The 23,361-nt window shown below is 41.5% G+C and overlaps 2 protein-coding genes across 5 annotated transcripts in view; one reads left to right on the plus strand and one right to left on the minus strand.

Annotated features, from left to right (window-relative positions):
• Positions 1–7,367, minus strand: part of gfra1a (gdnf family receptor alpha 1a) — an 81,107-nt gene extending 73,740 nt beyond the window's left edge. For 3 of the 4 annotated variants that reach the window (XM_030379178.1, XM_030379177.1, XM_030379176.1), the window contains exons 1-3: positions 6,934–7,367; positions 6,000–6,308; positions 4,991–5,071 (exon numbers count right to left, since the gene is read on the minus strand). In XM_030379178.1, coding sequence (XP_030235038.1) covers positions 4,991–5,071; positions 6,000–6,308; positions 6,934–6,997 — 454 coding nt within the window. In that variant the 5' untranslated portion in view covers positions 6,998–7,367. The remainder of the gene's footprint in view (positions 1–4,990; positions 5,072–5,999; positions 6,309–6,933) is intronic. The other variant, XM_030379179.1, reaches the window with a different exon arrangement.
• A 3,181-nt stretch (positions 7,368–10,548) lies between these two features.
• On the plus strand, positions 10,549–23,234 carry LOC115560271 (coiled-coil domain-containing protein 172). The gene is made up of 7 exons (XM_030379609.1): positions 10,549–10,747; positions 10,849–10,934; positions 11,655–11,771; positions 12,085–12,250; positions 12,775–12,876; positions 13,252–13,354; positions 22,895–23,234. Exons 1-7 carry the CDS (start codon positions 10,669–10,671, stop codon positions 23,061–23,063), a joined length of 822 nt encoding a protein of 273 aa, XP_030235469.1. The 5' UTR covers positions 10,549–10,668; the 3' UTR covers positions 23,064–23,234.
• The last annotated feature ends 127 nt before the right edge of the window (positions 23,235–23,361 follow it).

Raw genomic sequence — 23,361 nt, forward strand, 5'->3', positions numbered from 1 at the left:
AAAACTAAAACTTGATGGTTGACTTGAGTCGTAGGAGTGAGGAGTAGGGGTGGGGTTGGTGGCGGAGGGGACAAAATATGTCTGAAGTGTTGACAGATAGAGGAGAGGAGATATTGGGCTTTGGTGCATTCATTGCGAGCCACGCATCTTGTGGCTGTTGAGTGGGGGATATGCAGACATGTTTTATATTCAGACAGGGGTTTTCCACACTCTCTCTCTCTCTCTCACGCTGTACAAGCCCAACGTGGGGCCAGACTGGGAAATGAAACGGTTGAGAGCAGCCGGAGCCCGAGAGAAGAAGAAAAGGTTCAGAACACACAGAGAGACAAAACGGTTCACTCTGCCGGTACCATCTTCATAAAGTCTGCAGTCTCTGGGATCCTCTGTTAGTATTACCCCTGCCACGTTGTGCAGATATATAATTGCTCTCAGTGGACCTGTAAATAAGGACGTCGCGAACCTGGAAGCTTTCAAACATAGAGTTCAGGAAATGTAACTTTTGGAACAACTGTGGTGCCCTTGACAGAACAGAGAATAGCATTAATATTTAAAAAATAAATTCTTAAAAATGTCCCCACTTTGAAAATAGATGAAAGCATTTGAAGCGCACTGATTTATCACATCCCAAAACTGTGAAGTGTGAAATCATAATTTTTTCAACGTATGTTTATTTATCTGTCATTGTGCATATATGCGTCCCAATGATGTTTATAGGAATTGAGAGCAAGTTTAATCTGCATATACATAGACAAATACTATTGAAATTCACACTATCGAGGCATTACAAAATATTAAGACAACAAAGAAGCCCATTAAACAACATGAATTTTAAAGCAAATGTATTCAGGGAATGAGCTTGTAGATTGGCGACTGAAAAAGATGTGATCATGTTACTGCTGCTGAAATGTATAGTCCTCCAGCTGCTTGCTATACCTCTCTCTCTCTCTCTCTCTCTCTCTCTCTCGCTCTCTCTCTCGACAAAAAAACGTGTTTCAGAAAACAAATGAATACACATGCGCAAAATCTGCAGTTTCAGGGGTAATGTGGAGCCAATAGGTTAAATTACATTAAAACAAAGGCACTCAAGTTCATGGAGTTCAACGTTTTAAACAGTAGAAATGTATGTGAGTATGGCTAGAAAAAACTGATACGGAAAATAATATTAGAAGGATATTTCTGCATCCAACAATTTCAGCCTGAATCAGATGCCAGACCATTGCAGGGTTGCCCCAATATCCAATCCAAACAACAAACACATCCTTCACAAGGCATTTGGTTTCAAACTGTGACCAAACGGCTAAATCCTACTCTCATGGATCTCTGGAGTTCTCAAACAACACACACTGGGCCAACATAGCGCCCTTGATACTTTGAAGAATACTAAAGTAGAATAGAAAAGTTATGAAGTCTAACCTTATCTAAATATTACAATGCAACAATATAAATGGAATGCATATTTAAGTATACATCCCCTCTTCTCCAAAAAATATAATTCCTATTTGAAAGCAAGGATTAAATAAATATTACAGAAAAATGTAAATCATGTCATGTAATAATCCTTCAGATTATTACATTTAATTTGATTAGTTGCAGCCAGACGTAATGTGGGCAGCAGCATCTTCACCTTGCATTTCATACACCAGTTTCCTGAACAATGGATACCTTATATTAAGAGGGGCAGTGACCTCAATATGACCAGCCTAGGTTTCTACTCCATAAAACTAGGACTTTGCATATCTTTTGTTTATTTATGCTCCAAAGAGTCACCAAATCAATCCCCCCGACAACAAACCTTTCAGTGATGCGTACGTGCATGCGTACGTGCATATGTGTGTGTGCTTGTTTGTGTCTGTGTGCTTTCATGTGTGTGTGTGTGTGTGTGTGTGTGTGTGTGTGTGTGTTTGTGTTGTTTCCACCCAGGGTCCTCGTCCTCCAATGCGATCTTATCCTTAAGGGACTTGAAAATAAACCCACTTCTGAGTGTGAAATGCAGCTGGTCGCGCCAACCAACTACAAAAACGTCCTTTTGTCTTTTATCAAGAAACTGTCATTTGAAATGGATTCATAATCTTCAACACTAGTCTAACATTAAATATGCACTGTCTATGAAAGAGTAGGTTTTATGTGGAAACCCCCCACTCCCACAGGGTGCTGTCCATCTGCTCAGAATGCTCTGTGATAGCGACACGGACATTAATACAATCGGACTGATACAGACAGGTGTTCTCGTGAGAATAGGTGTTGGTGTGTGTGTGTGTGTGTGTGTGTGTGAGTGTGTGTGTGTGTGTGTGTATGTGTGTGTGTGTGTGTGTGTGTGTACGTGCGTGCGTATGTGCCTGCGAGTGTGTGCATTATACTACACAATTGTAGTGTGCTTATTAGTATCTGTGCGCGTTCATATGTGCGACGCGAGGTGCATGTGCTAGTGTGTGACTGTAGATTAGTGCACATTGTGTGAGGATTTTGCTGGAGATTAGAGGCTTGGTTGGGGCCTATGGGGTCTATTAGGAAAGCGCTGAGTAAATATGCTGGGCTATTGTTCCAACAGCCTGGGATCAGAGTGTCTTACTGCTTAACAGACAAACACGGACACAGACACAGACAATAACATATCTATTGTACACTGGGTTTGTTGAATTACAGTCAGAAGTTACACAGGTCCATAATTAATGATCACAATGAATACAGGACTTGGAACAATATACAGAATCCTAACTTTTTACGACAATCATAGGTCATGTTCAGTAGAATGAAAGTTACGTTTATATGTTTTTATCCCCTCTGTTTGTCATCACCTTTAGTAGTCTCTCGCCCTGCAGATCACTTGTTCAGCCCACTCAGGCGTTTCTCATTTCTCCTTAGCTTCCCTCGAGTCCCTCCCGTGTTGCTTCCCCGTTGCTCTGTTTCTATTACTCTGCATGCCTGCAATCGCTGCACTTTTTGATTTCCCATTCAATACTATTCCATATAATGCTCCCACACAAACACACACACACACACACACAGACACACACACACACACACACACAGACACACACACACACACACACACACACACACACACACACACACACACACACACACACACACACACACACACACACACAATTGCTCAATAACTATCCTTTAATGACACTGTCAGGTTGAGCTGGAAGTCTCTCTGTCTCTTAGAGAGAGAGAGAGAGAGAGAGGGGGAGAGGGAGAGGGGGAGAGAGTGAGAGAGAGAGAGAGAGAGAGAGAGAGAGAGAGAGAGAGAGAGAGAGAGAGAGAGAGAGAGAGAGAGAGACTCGGAGCGGGAGATAGAGAGAGAGAGAGAGAGAGAGAGAGAGAGAGAGAGAGAGATTGAGAGAGAGAGAGGGAGAGAGAGAGAGAGAGAGAGAGAGAGAGAGAGAGAGAGAGAGAGAGAGAGAGAGAGAGAGAGATGGAGAGAGCAAGAATGAGAAATCACGCAAAGCCGTCAATCAACATAAAGAGGTTTTTAGATGGCGAATAAGGAGAACCTTTCCTGGGCTGAGCTCGGCGCGGTAAATCTCCGTGCCCTCGCTCCAGCAGCCGATAGCTCAGGCTGCCAGAGTCGGGGGGTGTGGGGGTGGAGGGGGTTATTGAGGGTTGTTACATGGCTGCGCTGTGAACTATGCTCCCCGCACTGCATAAGGTTTGATGGCTCTGCGTTGCCTCCTCCCTCACTCGCAGGGGCGCTGGCATGTTAAGGGGGGGGGGGCAATGACAGCTTTTCCATTGTGGAGATGGTCCCCCCGTTTTCTAAGTGATCAATCTTCCACTTATGCGCGTGGGAGAGAGGGTGGGTTGTGATGGTGGGCGGTTGGGTGGGTATGAACAGTATAAAAGAGGCATTGATGAAAAGCAGTAAGTTCCGCTCTTGAGTTATATTGCTACAGGCGGTTACTGGATTGCAGCTTGGGTTCCAGAGCCGATGTGTCACCCAGATACAGGAGTCACGACTACAGAGTCAGTCAGTCAGTCAGTCACAGAAGTCCTTCCGACACAATTTGTATTGTGTTTTTCTCTTGATCTCTGGACTCACATTCGGGTTCAAAACTATGCAGATCCACAAATTGATTGACCTATCGTGTTCGAATCCATCTAAAAAAGTATCTCAAGCACATTGCCTCTAGAACACACCCATGTGTTCACACACCTATTCCTTAATTCAAGGTGATCAAAATGTGATTTTATGAAAGGTAAGGTTACCATATTTTTCACTGACTCGATGTGGGATTCCTATTTCTCAAAGCCACAACAAAAAAAGAACATTATTGCACCAAAAGGAACGCAATACAATACAATATGCCCTGCACTGTCTCAAGTGCAGGGCAGAGGAGGATCAGGTGTGTGTGTGTGTGTGTGTGTGTGTGTGTGTGTGCGTTTGCGTGTGTGTGTTGTCTGTGTCTGGTGAATAAGGGAAGAACACTGCCATCTAATGGAGGCTGACAACATGGCTCTCCCGCGAGGGGAAGATTACCTCACAACCCCGTCTCACGCTCTCAGCGGTACTCACAGACCTCTTAACCCTCATACTCACAGCCCAACTCAAACAAGCTTTTGGCAAACACATAATTTCCATTGAACTGTTGACGAGGTCTGCAACTATACCTGCAACCTGATCCAAACAACAATAACAACACTAATGAAAACTCCGTAGAAGGGTGTCCACCTGATACCAGTGTGCACACAGAAGTATAAGCTCCCCGTGCAAAGATTTGATAACTGCAGAGCTGGCATGCACAGTGTTAGGGGAGGACACAGAAGGAGAGATATAGGAGAGATCCAAAGGCAGGACACACACTCGACGGGACAGGGGAGAACCTTGGTTCAGAAGCATGCACAGCTTGGAGGCTTGTAGATAAGCTTCCATCTTGACCAACGTTAACATAGTTTCAAACATAGAAAAACGTTGAGCCAGGAGACACATCAAACCAAAACAGAAGAAATAACCCAGGAAGGACAGGGTGAATGGAAAGATTCTTACCCAGGATTGGAGCCAGGCGGAAGATGTCCGACAGACGGCTGTTGACCGCTTCGTAGGGGGAGTCTTCCAGGAAGTCATTCCCTGGGATGGGAGATAGAGCACCAGGCATTAGACAAGAAAGACAGTGCCACCTTGACCGAGGGACAGACGAACGCAGGGACAGACAGACAGGTCTCAGAAACAGTCCGACAGGCCAGGGTCTGACCCCGGACCCACCCTGCCCCCCTCTGTGTGTTTTGTTGTTTATTATGACAGCATCCCCCCCCCCATCACATTGGCCTGCAGGGGAAGGGGGTGGTATTTGGGTCAGTCGATATCCATGGTGGCACACACCCGCACGCTTGGTTAGGCAGCTTGGTCAGCTGTGTTGTGCAACTGGAAGTGAGCTCACTGCACGGACTCACACACACACACACACACACACACACACACACACACACACACACACACACACACACACACACACACACACACACACACACACACACACACACACACACACACAAACAGACACACACAGACACACACACACACACACACACGTATACAAACACACCACATCTCTTTGAGATGGCACGGCCTCGAAGGGCCTCATGCTCCATTACCTTCAAGGGAAGTGATTTTGGAGATCAGAATTACAAAAACAAAAATGGTTTGTATTCAACACAGGATCATTAAGAACAGTTTCATTGAGAACAGACACAGGGTATAAAAGTATGTAGAACAGAAGTTCATATACGGTTAGAATGTAAGAGAATTAGGAGGAGAGTTTAAAAGTACCAAATGTATTTTTTATCTCAATGTGAGTGTGTTTTAAGCGTGCGGGGGTACTACTTTTAGGAGGTGAAATTATGATGGAGTCATCATGATCTGAGATGGTTTGGCAGGGATTAAAGACGGGGAGATGGGGATTTTTTTTTTCACATTTAAATATTCCCTATTGTCACAAGCTGCAGCTCATCAAAGCCAATTGACGAATTAAATAAACCACGGCTTATGAAATACACACCTTGTAATGTCTGATACATCCCCCAGTAAATGCGCAGACAGTTCTTCTCTTTCTTCATGCCTCTTTTACACCGGCAGTTGTACAGGGGGCTCTGTTTGAGCGCGTCCATAGCGCTCCGGCACTCATCCATGGCCTCGAGGCCGGCCACCATGCTGAAGTTGCTCTCCTTGCCCCCGGCCACACACTGTCTCATAGTCCGGTACTTGGTGCTGCAGGCTTGCTCCTTCTGGCACTGCTCGCTGGCCCTCACGCAGTCCAGGTGGTGTGGCGAGCTGGCGTGCACCGTTTCCTCGGCGTGCGAACACACATCTGGGCATTGAAAAAAGATATAATAATGATAATACCACTCCTACTAATAATAATAATAATAATGCTTATAATAATAATAATCCTACTCATCATTATCAATTATTAATAATTATTATTAATAGAGTATAGTTGTTTTTTCTTTCCTTTAAGGGAAGGCTAAATGTTCTGAGATTAAGCTGCTTTGGGGGATTAACATATAAACCATTCGATGGGGGGAATGTGGGAGCAAGAGAAAAAGATGCGGCGCATCACATGCCATAGACCTGATAATACAAGAACGACCACAACGAAAGGTTTCATTAAAAATTGTTAATGTACGTTTTCATATAGATTATTGTGTCTTCGCAAAAGTGATGTGTTTCTTGTTTGGAGAAGTGTTTGAAAAGGTATAGTAGAGCTTTACACACTATTTACTTTACCACGCAGAGCTGCCTGCGATGGACTTTCTTGGTCGGATACTGACGGTCCTGAACACAGACATACACACACACACAGACACACAGACACAGACACACACACACACTGCACTCCTCATGAAGCAACACATACAATTGTTTACCAACCGGATCGGGGATCGGGGAACACGAGCAAGAGAGTGAAGAAAAACAAAACCAAATCAACTCACCAAGAAGAGGCAGAAGCGCATAGAGAGCTGCGAAGATCATCGTCCTTCTGTCGGTGGGAAACATCGAGGGATGGACAGATAGAAAAATAATAAGGTTTACTTCAAAAAGCAGTCTTAGCAGTAGTTTAAGGTCCAGAGCATCGCGTCCGTATTGAAATCCATTGAAGAGCAGCAGACTCCGACAGGGTGCGCACTCCGCGGTCCAGCGTCCAAGGGGTTCGCTTCATGCGAGAAATTATTCACAGCTTCCCAAAGTGCCCTCCTTCAGATCCCCCCACAGTCTTTGAACTATATCACACAGCAAGAACCATTTATTAAAAAAGAAAAAGGTTTCCGGCTCCTGGGGTTGTTTGGAGTCAAAGCAAAGAGCGACGAGGTTCAGTGTGGCTCCAACTCCAGTGAGTGGGAAGCTGCTCGAATGTGCGCGTCTGAGCGCATGGAGCCAAAGCCCCCCCTCACCGCCCCGCTCCCCTCACCCCCCTGCTGCACGCTCCGTCCAGCATAGAGCCAAAGCCCCCAGCCCTCCCCGCTCCCCTCACCGCCCCCCAGCCCTCCCCGCTCCGCCGCCGCACGCTCCGTCTGGAGGGGAGCCTCAGCCTCAGACCGGTCTCCTTCCAGAATAACCCGATCTTAAAGTAAACTAAATTGTTAAAAATTTTCAATTATATAAAATTGTAACTGCAAATAGGTACAAAGTGATAAAACATACGGTTGCAGTTAACAGACCGTTTGTAATCGATCCCAGCAAATAATTATTGATTATTGTGTGTGTGTGTGTGTGTGTGTGTGTGTGTGTGTGTGTGTGTGTGTGTGTGTGTGTGTGTGTGTGTGTGTGTGTGTGTGTGTGCGCGCGTCTGTGTGTTGTATAGGTTTAAATGTTATAGCCTAATGGGGTTAATTGCAGCCAGTCAGAGAGTGAAGGCTGGAGAACGAACGACTCCTCGTATGATATAAGCCTGTATCGGCATTGATTGTGTTGGACTTTGATTTTCTTAAAGAAGGCTTACAAGCTACGCGTCAACCCTTTAAGCCAATGGATAAATAAGTAAATATCTACATAGCCCGCACAGGAATCGTTACACGCCGGGCTATCGATTTAATACACATGGGTCTTAAATCCCAGTCCCTGATAATAACATGTTAACAGACCATTTAGGAAATGAGAAAAAAAAAAAAGCTGAGAAGCAAAAGGCCATCATTAGGCTGTATACCAGATGGACTAAATCAAGAGACCTAATTAGAGATATGTCTTGAGTGGTTAACGAGACTATCCGTATTTCATGAATATGCCACATCTCTGGTTGATCCTGTGAATGGGCCCCTGGGCCAACATGGCCCACAGGACCCACTGGCCCCAGGACCAACGTGGCCCCAAGGCCAACGCGGCGGAAAAGGAAGGATATATTAAGTGACTACCGCCATCTAGCGGATGTTTAAGCACTTGCTATAAAGACAATGTGTTAAATAATTCATAGATATAAGTAGGCTATGCAAAAGGGATCTTTCAGCTAAAGAATATCATTGCTGTCGCAATGCCCTTATGTAAACGACTCAAAGTTTAGTCACTTGGTGTAGCCTGGACTAAATAGACCTTTCAGTGGCAGACTGGCAGTCCATTAACAAACCCGATCAGTTAGGACTTTTTCAAGACATTATTAATCTTGCCAATGCCTTTTTCTTTGTCACTCATCGACTATGAAAAAAAAACAACGGTGGATGTGATGTTATATCAAGATAATATAATGCCTCTAATATCAAGATGAACATGGCAACCATGGGAGACAGCGTTTACATCCTCCTAAACTCAACAGCTTTACCTAGACCGAGCTCGTCTTCCGTACTAAGCCTGAATCTGAATCTTGACTTTCGATCCGCACCATCTCAGCGGAGGGCGCCTCGAGGGAACCGAGCGGCAATAAAATTACAATAAAGCCAGCCTGCTACTGAAATAATGGTCTTATTAAGATTTGATGACTTTGCTATTCTTCCGATCTCCAGAGGGAGGGCCGCTCCCCGGGCACAGGTCAGAGGTCAGCCACATCCGTTGATCTACAGAAAGCCTCAATCAATATATAATTTTATAAATGAACGTCAGGATGATGTAGACCCCCGTTCGTAACACACCAGGCCACACGTTATTGCGCCTGTTCAACAAATACACCGATTTATGTATAATAATAAATAATAATAATATAACTGTTATACTATATACTGTACATAAGTTATATAATATACATTTGTTCATATGTTATTCTATATAATATGTTAAACTATATACATACGTTATAGGCCTACTATTAGGCTCAGGCACGTCGGAACTATTTTTTTTTGAGAGGGGGGGGCGGGATTTTTTTTTGGGAGGGTCGGGGAGAGACGCACACTTACAGTATCAATGATTAACGAACTATAATGCAGCATCTTAATTGTTAAGAAAATGAAACAAAATAAATGAATGAATAACTCAAGCCTTTATTAAAACACATAACACTAGGCTATAAAAACAGCATTCAGAAAAAGAACAGTTTGCGCTCCAAAGGGCTTTCACACTTTTCCAAAAGTGGACCTTCTCTCAGTTGACCTGCTGATGAATTCTTCAAGCAGGGCCGAAATATCGCATTCATCAATGAGGTCACTATGCGCATTCATAATGGCCAAATGCGTGAGTCTTTCCTGCTTCATGGTATTGCGCAGCCATGTTTTCAATCTGCGCAAGGCAGAGAAAGAGCGCTCGGATGCCGCGACAGATATAACCCTATCTTTCAAAAACAGACTGTCGGTGTCTGACCCGACCAACTTGCTTTTGACAGCTGACCTGCACACACCACACACAATGCCATCACTGACCGCAATGTACTCCAGCCACTGCCACTCTCTGAACCAGGCGGCCTTGCAGGAACGACTGAAGTTCTCATCGCTGAACTTCCTGGCAGGAAAATTGTAATCCTGTGGTGGTTTGAATGATATATTGCCTCTTGGCTAGCACCGGGCAGCACTGGGGAGGGAGGATGAGGACCGGCGGGTCTTTCGGCTGCCTGCTGCTGTCCGGTTGCTGGCACACAGGGTTCAGGTGTCTGTCTCGGACGTTTAGCTGGGTCAGGCGGCGCCGGTTTTAAAAAAAAATCTGAAATTCTTTTCTGAGACATTGCTGATTCATTGAACATGTCTTGTAAGCTAACAACAATGCGCGCGATCATATCAAAACAACAATGCCCGCGAAACAAAAGACTGTTTATTTTAGCCTACGTCACACTGAGCTGTCAGCGCAGCCTGGTTGCATGTCACATGATCTGTGCATTATGAGATAAATGTAGTAAGTCAGACAAATTCAGTTTAAATTCAGATTCTTTATTTTTATTTTTTATGCATAATGCTGTGGGTAGGGAGGCTGATGGGGGGGCGGATGGGAGGAGGTGCGGCCGCACCCCTAGTTCCGACGTCTATGATTAGGCTACATATGTTGGAACTTAACTTCACTTCACCAGAATGCATTAACTTGCAAGGCAGCTGGATTCGCGTGATCTCACGAGTCGACGAAGCGGGAAGCCTCTCAGGTCACGCGCAGGGTTGACAAAGACGACTTCCCGCGAGAGTTTGTGTAATGAACCATCAGGCACGTCTGGTTGTTTTAGTTCTGTTCGTGCCCGTTCTTAATCCACCTTACGGCTTTTATTGTTCCGATTTTTGAAATTTGACCCTTACTTTAACATTGAATCTCATTTAAATATAAACATAAATATGAGTTTGGACAACCTGTTTCAACAAATTATCTTCACTGAACAGCTGTTATCTGAGAAAACTACGAAGTTACAAGAAGGTCAGTTTATCCTAGCCTGTGACCAGTTGTTATCAACATGTTGTGTTCAACATAATAACGATGACCAAATGCTTTCTCATGGAGCAATATTTTTTTGTCAGTCAAAGTTTCAGTCGTCCGATACGAAGAGAAAATAAAGGCCTCCAATGAAAAGCTGACCAAGAATAACCAAGAGCTTTTTAACAAGGTACGATGCTTTCATATTACAACGTTATACTTAGAATAGCTTCATAACATCATGTCTTAAAATACATTGTATAAATATGTTTATATAACTTATCGAGACACTTAATCTATATCAGCTGCTTCATGACCAATCCCAAGGATCAATGGCAAGTGGCACACTTGCACAAAATCAGTGCTACTCCTCTCGGACAATATCAGGGTCATTGGAGGAAGCTTTAGCATGTGGGAGATATAAAACCCTTATGTTTCCCTCCATCTCTTCTCTTGATCAGAAACAAGGTGAAATTGCACTTGTTTCTGATAATCATAGTATAATACACTATCCAAAAATCAACAAACTGATTGCGTATGTATTCTATCTTCCTATCTCATTCAATAAACAAATAATTAATTCTAAATAAACTTAGACATTTGTTCAAAATGGCGATCCCTCCAGCCAAAAGCAAAGCAATAAAACCCAAATAATTCAACTGCTGATACCCCTAGTCTCAAAAAGTGGATGTCATGCATGAGGGCATTTCCTAAAGGCCTCTTCATGAATGATTTGTTTGTTTTCATTGTTTTCTGGTGTGGGGAGACCACAACACATATTTCTGCTATGTGATGATAAATTGTGCATAATGGTAGTATTTATTTTCTCAGAGTATCTGTCCATGAGTAAATTCTGTTGTCATGGTAATACACTTTTTTCTTTTAACACTGCATCCACCTGTCCTCTCAGACTCAGCAGTTGTATGAGATGAAGCTGCAAAACGATCTAATGAAGAAACAGGAGCAACAGACGGAGAGACAGTTGAAAGAACTGCTCTGTCAGCAGGGCCACCTCAAGGAACATCTGGTGACTAGTGTTCTGATCCGTACCAGAAGCGCACACACACAAACGCACACACCAACGCACACGCTATACAGGGCTGAGGATATCAAGGACTCTCTTCTCCAAAGAGGAAAAAAAAGTTAAATTCCACCCTCAAAGTACCATAGTTTTAAGACTAAACTACCTTCTTAAGGTATTTATATTGCTATTGCACTGCAATGAGGTACATGTGAGGTAAACTTATGCCAGCGGATAAGATAAGCTGCACTGATAATCGGCAAAATATAAAACAGTATCAAAGAAAACCATTTATGGCAATTCAGTTTATTCATGGCAGGATCGAATCAGAACAGAGGCCAGTGAGAAGCAGGAGCAGTTTCTGGAAGAGATCGGGAGATTTAACAATTGCTTCAGCCTGGTTGGGAACAGAGAGTCAGTTACTGAGAGCCAGGCACAAGCTGAGATCCTCCAGCTTCAGGGGGAAGTGGACTCCATACATAAAGGTAACGCACAACGAGGACCTAAGACACGGGTGGTATGCCGAGTGCTCTGCTGAAGCTTACAGTTGATCTGGTACTAGTTTTTATTTATGTTGTCCATTTAGATTACTCTGAACGACTCAATAACGGACACCTCTCATTTCAATGCATGATAGCAAGCATAACTATACTAATGTGGAAATACGGTAACTCCCTTTGAACATATCCATAATGAAAAACATAACTTAAATCCAACTCTTGGGCTCGGGAGTTTTAAGTCTTAAAACTTGGCTTGTTTCTTAAAAACAAACAAAAACATAAAACAAATATGGCCATAATCCAGGCTTTGGAGGTGTAATGCAATAGAAATATAACGCATATTTTCATTTCAATGTGGTATTATATTACGCATATTAATTTCCTCCCCTATAGTAATCAGCCCAGTCACAGAAGACGAGAAAGAGCTTTGCTTTGGCAACTAACACATAGCTCTCTCATTATCTGTGACCTTCTAAGACTTTGCTGTTTGGTCTCCTGTTTACACTCAGAGATGGAGCTTGAGCACCAGAAGAACGGTCGCATAAACTCCCTGCTGGAGGAGAACAAAGCCCTCCTGGTTGAACTGAAAGACCTGGAAAACATTAACAAAGGTAAATGCAACATCTTCATTGTTCATGTCAAATCCACTCACTGCTTCTTCCCTTTGTGCCACGAGTCTCTGTAAACTGTTTAGTTAATTCTGTCAAAGTTATCTTTAGGAACTGAAAACTAGGCAAGAAAAGTGAGGAGAGAGAGAGAGAGAGAGAGAGAGAGAGAGAGAGAGAGAGAGAGAGAGAGAGAGAGAGAGAGAGAGAGAGAGAGAGAGAGAGAGAGAGAGAGAGAGAGAGAGAGAGAGAGAGAGAGAGAGAGACGTCTAAAAAATGGTATAATAGAAACCCAGAAAAAAGGTTTTCTGAAAAAAATGTCTTCCATGTGTTTCATTGTGGTAGTGGCTTTTCGTTTTGTCTTTGGGTGTTTTTTTGTAGACTTGGATCGGCAAATTTCGGAGGCCAAGGGAGTGACAGAATCTCTTAGAGAAGAGAGTGTGACAGTCAGTCTGAAACCCCAAACAGACAGCACCTGTATGAGGTGAGTTCTTTGAGGATAAAAACATTCGAAATATTTATGTCATTTTTTTGTATTATATTTTGAATATTTGTATATATATATATATATATATATATATACAGTATATACTGTATATCAATATTTGCTGATGTGCGTGAGCATGGTGCTGATGTGAGATGTCTGAGTGTCATCACCAAATAGAGCTCTGGTGCACTCCAACCCAAATGGCTTCATACAACATTATATAACAATATAACATAACAAGACATATCATGTGGGGCACACTAGGAATGTGAGCCACATCTTTTATTTTGCACTAATACCGTTTTAAGTCTGCAGTTTATGTATGAATGCTTTGTAGGCGCCCAAAATATTTTTTTATGGAAATTTATTCAATATAAAAAGCATATTTTTGCATGGCTGATAGCAGAGCTGGTCCACTGCTGGATAAATGAAGGTGAAACAGTGGTGTTGTTTTTCTAGGTATGGAATGGGATAGTGCGGTATGGTATCATATATTTTCCAAAGAATGGTTTACTCAGCACAGCACAGCCCAGGGAAGTCAGCATGAGGTCCTACAGAAAATAAAAGCAATACAAAAATTGAAAGAAATATGAATCTGAAGGTCCCACAGTTCTTTCTCAAGTAGGTCTAGAGGTGTAGAGAACTAGGATGTCTTAATTTTCTGCAGCCACTACTTAGTGAAACCATCGCTAGTATGCACATTTCTTAATACCGGCATCTAAACTTCCAAATGAAGTTTGGATTTTGCTTGCCGCCTAGAGAGAAGCTATTGCTGTTTTATTAGTGAGAATAAATGGAGAAGGAGTGTGGTGTTTACAACCGGCAACGAAATCGTCACCATAAAGTGAGCGAATTGTAAAAGTCCATAAATGGGTTTATGGACTTTTGGTGCATTGATGGATTTAAGACCGCTCAGGACCAGGGACAGTGTACTTTGAGCACGTCCAGTGGGCACACGTTCAAAGTGTGCTATCAACATATTCATTTGCCGCACCTGGTGATCGTGAGAAAAAAAAATCCTGACTCCTAGGAGGCTCAGGCAGAATATGGACTATGGAACAGGGTTGCATCTGAAACGGTTTACTACGTACAACATACTACAGCGGCAAATATTTTGATATGTTACAAACCCAAAGAGTTATTTATTTTTGAACAAAAAAATCTATATATATATATATATATATATATATATATATATATATATATATATATATTAGTGCTGTCAAGCGATTAAAATAATTAATCGCGTTTAATCACATTAATGCCATAGTTAACTCACGATTAATCGCGAGCAATCACAAATCGCAAAAGAAAATCACAAATGTTTTTTTCTATGCTAAATATCCCTTTATTTCTTTGTCCCATTAATTGTTCTCATTATAATGCCCTTATCAACATGGAGAACTGCATCGGCTTGCCTTGTGCAAATGTTTTTTTATTGATAGCAACATTGGCATATACTGATCAAACAGGACGATACAAAAAAAAAGCCTATAGTGCAATTAAACGATGAACATACAAACATACTGCCTTGAGCATAGCAGTCAGGCTACTGCTACTCTGTTATGAGGCAAAAAAAAAGCAACTTTTATTTATTTTTTTAAATAAAAGAATTGCGTTAATCGCGCGATAAAAAAATTAACGCTGTTAAAATTGGTTTGCGTTAACGCCGTTAATAACGCGTTTAACTGACAGCACTAATATATATATATATATATATATATATATATATATACATATACATACAGTGTTGGGTAATAACGGGATACATGTACCGTCGTTATGAATTCAGAATACAAATTAAAACTGTATTGCGTTACATTTGCAATTTAAATTGTTGGTATTTAGAATACAGTTACATTGTTGAAATCAATGGATAACATGACGATACTTATTTTTCACAAGTTTATTCGTGCTTTCACATCAACAGCATTTAGTGCGCACCTTGGTTCGGTATGTTTGCGTTGGTGTAAATGCAACCACCTCACTTCAATGCGAACCAAATCAGCCGGCCGAGACCTCCCTGAACAGCTGGTCTCGGTTTGCTTCCAAAAGAACCCTGGTATGGTTCACTTGAGATGTGAAAGCGAACGCACCTTGGTCCGATACAGTTCTAAAAAGCATACGCCTCTTTGGAAGGGTGAAAATGAGTCGTGGCTCAACAATGTCTGTTGGATATTGGGCAGACACCCACATAAAACGTTGTGGACTGGTCCACAACTGTATGAAACAAATCAATATCACAACGAGTGAATCCCGCTGGATATCCATGATTATTTACTTTCACAGACGCTTTCCCCCACCCACCCCAGACCAGCAACACCTATGCACTTAGCCAGGGCCGGCCCTGACCAATTTGGCGCCCTAGGCAAGATTTTTGCTGGTGCCCCCTACCCCTTTGGATCGCACAGTAAATTCGACTACCAATGTTCATAAACTCAGAGAAGCTACAAAGCTTTGTCTTTGAGACTCTTTGATTTTAGATAGAAAATTAAACACACGAAACGTATTACAAACCAAGTAACAAGCAATGAATCATAAATACAATATGGTATGCACAAAATACTGCAGACGTTAGAACTTTTAATAATTAAACACTTTGCAGTAAAAAAAAGTCTTGCAAAACAAGTGACAATGAATCACTCATACAATATGGTATGCACAAAATACTGCAAAAAAATGCATATTGTTTACTAAAGGCATTCATAAGCAAAATAATAGAAAGAGTTCAGATTCAAATTATTGTAAATACAATTAAATGTAGCATGGTTTATCTAGTTTGGTTCTAACCAGAGATTAAACAAGCACTCAACTGAAGTATAAAAAAAATACAATAATGTATTAGGGCTGTGCAGAGGTAGACGGGACAGCAGAACCTGATGCTGTGTCACTGGGGGTGGTACTGAAATATTTTAAAAGTGCATCTGAAGAGAGAAGAGAAGTATATGTGATGACTGCATGTTACATTTTAATAAAAAAACAGATGCTTGGTGTGCTATACATGAGACTAATATAGACTAATGATGAAAATGTGATGAGATTCATCCAACTTTATTGTCATTGCAATGCAATTCAGTCTAACCACAGCGCAAAAACCAATAAAGTGCAGGGAAATTAATATATATGTATATATAGCCTATGAATGATATGTGAAAGCTAAGGTATGAAATATTAACAGTAATACACTTTAACTGCACTTTAACACTGATGTAAACTTTAACAAACATAAACTGTGACGCATAAAACCAAATGCTTACAACCACCCTATTACAAAGGGGATGGACAACTAAAAGCATTTTGACTGACATACAAGCAGGAAAGACAAATGATAACACCTGAACAGGCCTAACGTTAAGTTTCCAAACGTCCCTGATGAATTTAAGGTGGAGTAACATTAACACACGTCGACTCAGCTATTTATTGATTATTAAACAATGTTGCTATCGTCTGAAGTAAGCTAGCAAGCTAACACTCTGCTCCAACAACGGTAACTACGATGCATTCAACTATTAATTTCATGCACTTCAACTCATTGACATTACTGTACCTCTATCTTTTTCAAGTTTTTCCTCCTCTTCTTTACTTATTTTCCTTCCTTGGGCGCCGGATGGCTTCAGTCTTTTGGACATAATTCCGATACAGTGTCATTAATCTTTTTCTGCGTCTCGGGGTTACGGTCCGGTCAGATTCAGGCAGCTGGCCTCTTGACCCTGCCCCCCTCACAGAGGGCAGGTACAGAGCAACGAGCCAGGCAGGCACCCAGAAAAAAGGCTTTTCCATTATTTAATAGTCTTTGCTACGACTTTATGTTGCTGTGGGCTTAAATAATATTTCGAAATAATAGTAGTAATGGCACTGTTAAAAAAAAGAGGTCATATATATATATATATATATCATTTTTTATTTTTATTTTTATTTATTTTTTTTCTCCCCCCCGATTTCGGCACCCCCTGCGGATGACGGCGCCCCTAGCACTTGCCTATACTGCCTATGCCCAGGGCCGGCTCTGCACTTAGCGCAGTGAAAAAAATGTAAGATGTAATAGCAAATATCTTTTGCATAAACATACCCTTGTATAGTCTTTGTTCCTCTACAGAAAATGTCATAATATAGTGCGCTTTCAGGGAGACTTGGGCCCAACACATTCAGCCAGTTTGAACAGAAGAACTCACCAAAATAGGCCTGTTTTGTAAGGATTTGATGCTGCATTCCTACACTTATAAAATGCAATTCAAAGTGCAAGTAATCCAAGTAGAATACAATACTCAGATTGAGTGATGTAACGGAACACATTGCATATTACTTTTCTGGGCATGTATTCTGTATTCTGTAACTGGATACATTTTAAAAGTATCCTTCCCAACACTGTTTATATAGTTTATTAAGTTGCCTGTACATTAGGGTTGATGTTATAGGGTTGAACAGGTTTTTTGTACCATTTAATAGTTTTGTTAAAGAAGTTATTTTCCTGTCAAAATGCATTATGGGTAATCCAAGCAACTGTAGTGTCCATAGTTCGTATTCCGCCAGTGATAGTACGCAATCTGGGTATTTTAAAGCTACAATTTGTAGGATGGAGCCCCTCCCAGTTTATTGTTCTTTCAAAACAAAAAATATCTACAACAGTATTGTGAAAACGAGTTTCCTCGACGCACAATGTTGTTGATAAAAACATATTTTTACTTAAAAACAATACCACAACAGTCGAGTCACTCGCCGAACTCAAGCCTCCCTCCAGTCTAGAACTCTTCTCCTCTTAAGGAGCACCAGAATGGGTGTGGCTCAATTAGCCTATGAGCCACAGCTGCAGACTATTAAGGGTAACAGCCAGGAATATGTGCATCTTAAAACATGGTTGAACACAGTGAAGATGCCGTTCACATCTTCACAAGTATATTGTCCACTCTTAGTGGCTTTGCAACTGTGTGATGTGAACTAGAGCAGCTTGGCTAGCTGGGGGGAGGGAGAGTGGGATGGGTTTGGGGTGGTTGCTATTACGATTCTTGTGAACAAATAGAGAGGTATGGGCTGGCCAGCATTTTTTTTTTTTCAGTTAGGATAGTGATAGGATGTGATTTTATTGATAACATTATTGAGTCACTATCGAACATCATTGACCAGAAATATGTCCAGGAATTTTTAAGCTATGAGTTTGTTGAAATGTTTCACATTGCTTATGCTTAGTATTTTTGCATATTATGTGTAATAGGATTTCGGACATACTACATACTGTACTCACCCACTATGCAGTATGCTAGTATGGAGATTTTGGTGTACCCGAATAATTTAGAATGTGTTCCTCTAACTCAGACCCACAACAACACTGCAATCAGTTGATAGCACCTTGGTGGGGTAGAACAGGTCAAGCCTGCATCCACTCCTAGTGAGGTGACTGACCAAACACAAATTATTTACTATTCCTTTTTCATGATGTTTATGCTGATGAACAAAGCCCATATTGGTGCGGTTATTGTGAAGATTACCATTATGTTGACGTGTCTGCCATTTTGTTTCCAGAGTCTTGGTAGCTTTATTTCCGACAACCAAAAATAGGTCCATATGTATGGAACTTTTCCTTCAATTTTGCGTTTAACAATCAGGACATTTTCTCCTATCAGGACAGCTATTTGACCCTTTCAATTTTTGGAAATGAATGTAACTGTCACCAATTTGAGGTGTACAGCAAGAGTACAACATATGCAAGTACTTTTTTATCGACTACATTTGGATGTCATCATTTGTAACTGGCACAACAATCTGCAGTAAAATCAAAACATACCATGACAATACTTATGCCCCCAGCGATTAAAAAAACAGAGAACTGATAAAGTATGAATTGTAGCTGGGCGTGGGCACCAGAATGACCTGCAACTACACAGGCTGTAGCGCCTTTAGTCGGCCCAGTTGACAGTGTGTTGGTTATTTATGGCCAACGCTGGCCTTTTCCGTTGTCAGCAGTCCAATACACACGTGAAAAACTGCTCAGAAAGCTTCCGGCAGGAGTGGAGGTCTCGCAGTGTAAATAATGGGTCATTAAGGCCTTTTGTCTAATTAAGGGTCTGATCTGTTGCTTGTTTGATTCATATGGTGTCCCAGCTAGAAACAAATCTGGAAAGGAAGCCTAATGTGATTGAAGCAAGGGGGAAGTATGTTAGGGGAAATAAGTGCAGAGCAGCATATAATGTATAGGTCACAGGATGCTAACGTATCTATTTCTCTACGGTCGATTTCTATCCAAGAAGAGGTGTTTGCTTGAATACATGAATCATGTTTGATGAATAATCCAAACAATGTTTTGTCTTTCAGGCCAATAATGAGGAATAATGATTGCATACAAGTTACATTTTCTCAAATAAACATGACTTTCTGAAGGAATTTGTACAATATTGTAGAGCAATCATGCACCAGCGAAAAACTGAACAAGCTAGATGTTGACACAAGACTGACATGTCTAGGGATGTCTAGAGAGAGTGTATGCTGTTTGCATTCTGAAACAGGGGTTAAAGTCTACAGATCCATGAGATATGTAGATCCATCTTAAGTGTCACGTCAATCTGCATCCAAGAAATGGCTGTGCTCCAGGCTGCTTAAAAATTCATGTTGGACTCATGTATAACATGCATTGCTAAGTTACTAGTTACTGCTTTTGGACAAATAAATGTTCAGGTTAAATTACAGCTAAAGAAACAGCTAATGTTAAGACAGATTGTTATAGTTTGTAAAAAAAAGACATATTTACATTGAAATAATGACTAATTTAGCAATTTCATAATATATCAAATTAGTCAAGTAAATGGATTGATGTTAATCAAACGTTTATGCCAGTGTCCTTATTGAGTGCCATAACCCAATGTGCTTTTAGGCAAATGGAAAATAGACCTCTCAGCACATACAAAGGTCATTCACCAACAAAGACCATTAAGTATTGATGTGATTGATCATGATTTCCTCATGAAATACAGTGATGAGTGAAAAAGGGTTAGGGTGGTAAGGAAAAGTGATCTTCATCAAACAACTTTATCATGTGTGTGTGTGTGGTTGTGTGTGTGTGTGTGTGTGTGTGTGTGTGTGTGTGCGTGTGCGTGTGTGTGTGTGTAGTTTGTTTGAAGTGTTTAGTGTGATGGTGTGTGTAATTCACCAGTGGTTGAGAATCAGACCCTTTTTTGGCTGCTTGGACCTCAACAGCTAAGAGATGGTCTTTATTTGATTAAAGGCAGATCAATACCGTTCCAGGAAGGAAGTAACGCATCTTCCTTGTGCTGATGCTTCCAATTCCGACAACACCTGACCTGTATGTGCCCCCCTCCCCCACACCCAAAATGCCCAATAGCTGTTTGTGTGTTGCTTTTATTTAGATGATTACAATTATTACAAATATTACTGACCTGCATTGAACCAAGTCACTTCCAATCCGAGAGTAGGACAACCAAAGCCCACTTTATTAAACTAATTTCTCAAAGATGTAAGACATCATTCAATTCCTGTCTGTGTATGGTTTCTTCTTTCATTGGCTGTCCGAGAGAGTAGAAGTCCTCAATTTTCCTTCATAATCATCAAAATCATAATTCCATAATCATCATCATTTGATAATCAGTCCCATAATCCCATAGCAGGCATAATAAGCCCGTAGAAGGAATCTGTGTGCCTTGTTGCACAAATCTCCTTCAATGCTTCCTGGCCGATTAGCTTCGGGAAGGTGCTGAGAAAGCGGCTTGAAGAGGATGAGGGCGAAAGAGAGAGACTAAGAGAAAGAGACGTTCACTCTTATGATTACATGTCCTGGAATGAAGCCATCAGTCATGTCTTCAGTCACCACACTGTCCCTTTAGAAGCCATGTTTAACTCCCATATTATTGATTGTGAGTAACTGAATACATCAAAGCGTTTGCGAGTGCCGGCCTCTAAAAAATTATTTGTTTAGTGGGCAAAACTTGATGATGGCTACCGCAATGGAAGACGAAGGTCCACTGTCATATCAGATTGCTATGTGTTAGATAAATACTTGTTCTTTGGGAATGCGGGCAGAGGATTAGCTTTGTGCATCTGCTTAGATGTAAATTTGTCACTTTCCCCAAATTAGTGTGGGATTCAAAATAAGGCTCTGAAATGAAAAAAAAGGTTCTGATTAATGCAAAGGATCAAACAAACAGACCAACCGCTCATCCCACAATATCACTAGAACATTGACCAGTTATCTGTATCCACTGGTTAAAGTCAGAATGTGTAAGATGAGCCCCTCCAAGTTGATGGGATAACAAAAAGTGTCTGTGTATCTTTGAGACGTAAACCCACTTAGCATTGTTGTTTGGGCGGGAGTGTTGAAGAGGCATTGCGATCTTAAGTAAGTAAGTAAGTAAGTACGTTTTATTTATAGAGCACATTTACACACAGCATACACTGACCAAAGTGCTGTACAATAAGATAAAAATAATAAAAATAATAATGATAATTAAAAAATAATAATAATAATAAATAAAGATAAAAAGTGAATAAAATACAACAACACAACAATACATAGAGGTCATAATAATACAAAGGGGGAACATTCATTTCCAGGGCATACCACACAGACATGAACAGGAGGTAGGCTAAAAGGTCAAGGGGCAAGGAAGGCCAGGGAGTAGAGGTGGGTTTTAGCCTAGATTTGAAGGCAGAAATGGAGGGGGCGGATCTAATATCCAGGGGGAGCTGGTTCCACAGACGTGGAGCAGCAATGGCAAAGGCTCTATCACCTCTCTGCTTGAGCCGTGAGTGTGGCACATACAGAAGCCCTTTGTTAGAGGATCTGAGGGACCTTTGGGCAGAGTGGGGCTGAACAAGCTCAGTGATAAAGGCCGGGGCCAGCCCATTGAGTGCCTTATAAACAAATAAAACAATTTTAAATTGGATCCTAAAAATAACTGGGAGCCAGTGCAAGGAGGCCAGAATGGGTGTGATGTGCTCGTGCCTCCTGGTGCCAGTTAAAAGACGCGCAGCTGCATTTTGGACCAGCTGCAGACGTCTGAGTCCACTCACTTAAGCATCTAACTTAACTTAACTTAAGCATCTAACTTAAGCATGTTTCAAATCCGACATGTATGACTCCTTCTTCCTTCCGACTAGCTGAACTTCAGCTGCAGAGTTGTCCATTTTTATGGTAGATATACAAATGATTAAATAGTGTTTCTTTAACATGTGTTCTCATTTTGATGTTTGTTTACCAACTAGATGTATTCAAAGTTTTGTATGTAGAAAAGCCGAAACAAGGATAGGGGTACCAGATTACCCGTTGCTAGAAGAACCTTACACGCAGAACCTGTGTTATGTTTTCTTTTCAACCCATTGTATTATTTCCGCAATGTCCCTGACAAATAAAGATAAATAAAACTGACACCACTCGGTCTGTGATTCAGACTTAACCTCCTCTGAGGCAATAAGCACGATTGCACCAGAGAGTTCAATGAGGCTAGCAATTGTATTTGGCAAAGCAAATAACACATTGGTCAGGAAAGTAAAGAAAATGTCAGTGTGTGTGTGCGTGTGAATTTGTTACCCCAGGTTAAAGAAGGAGCTGGAGCTGCTGAAAGAAGGGGACTTGGAGCTTATGCGCAAGGCCCTCAGTTTAGAGATACGCTTTCTACAATCTGTGAGTACCGCACTCTGCATAGGCCATTATGTAAACAGCATAAACGTTGTAATTACTTTGTGTTTTAATCTTGTGTTCTGAGGGGCAAGTAAGATTTGAGTTTGTTAGGAATATAAGAGACCAAGAATTTGAAACTAAACCTTAAAACCATCCCTCTCTGCTCCCTCCCCTCTTACCTTTCTCCTCCATTGACACGTGTTGCGTTTCACGCAACTGTGATTGACAGTTGCTTCAAGATTGATTCCTAAACAATGTGGGAATGTTTGGTCAGAGATGGCCAGTGGCGCTCTAAAATATATTCTGCCTCATACAGAGGCAGGTGCAGTCAGCTCTAAACAGATATTGTCACGCTCTTATAGAGGACAGATGGCCATTTCAA

This window comes from Gadus morhua, chromosome 15 (assembly GCF_902167405.1).
Source record: "Gadus morhua chromosome 15, gadMor3.0, whole genome shotgun sequence".
In the NCBI taxonomy this organism is placed as follows: Eukaryota; Metazoa; Chordata; class Actinopteri; order Gadiformes; family Gadidae; genus Gadus; species Gadus morhua.

Bases quoted from the DNA above. Each gene is read 5' to 3' on its own strand.
- LOC115560271 (XM_030379609.1), top strand. From the start codon at position 10,669: ATGAGTTTGGACAACCTGTTTCAACAAATTATCTTCACTGAACAGCTG. The intron at 10,935-11,654 runs GTACGATGCTTT...CTGTCCTCTCAG, and splicing joins ACCAAGAGCTTTTTAACAAG to ACTCAGCAGTTGTATGAGAT. The intron at 13,355-22,894 runs GTGAGTTCTTTG...TTGTTACCCCAG, and splicing joins ACAGACAGCACCTGTATGAG to GTTAAAGAAGGAGCTGGAGC.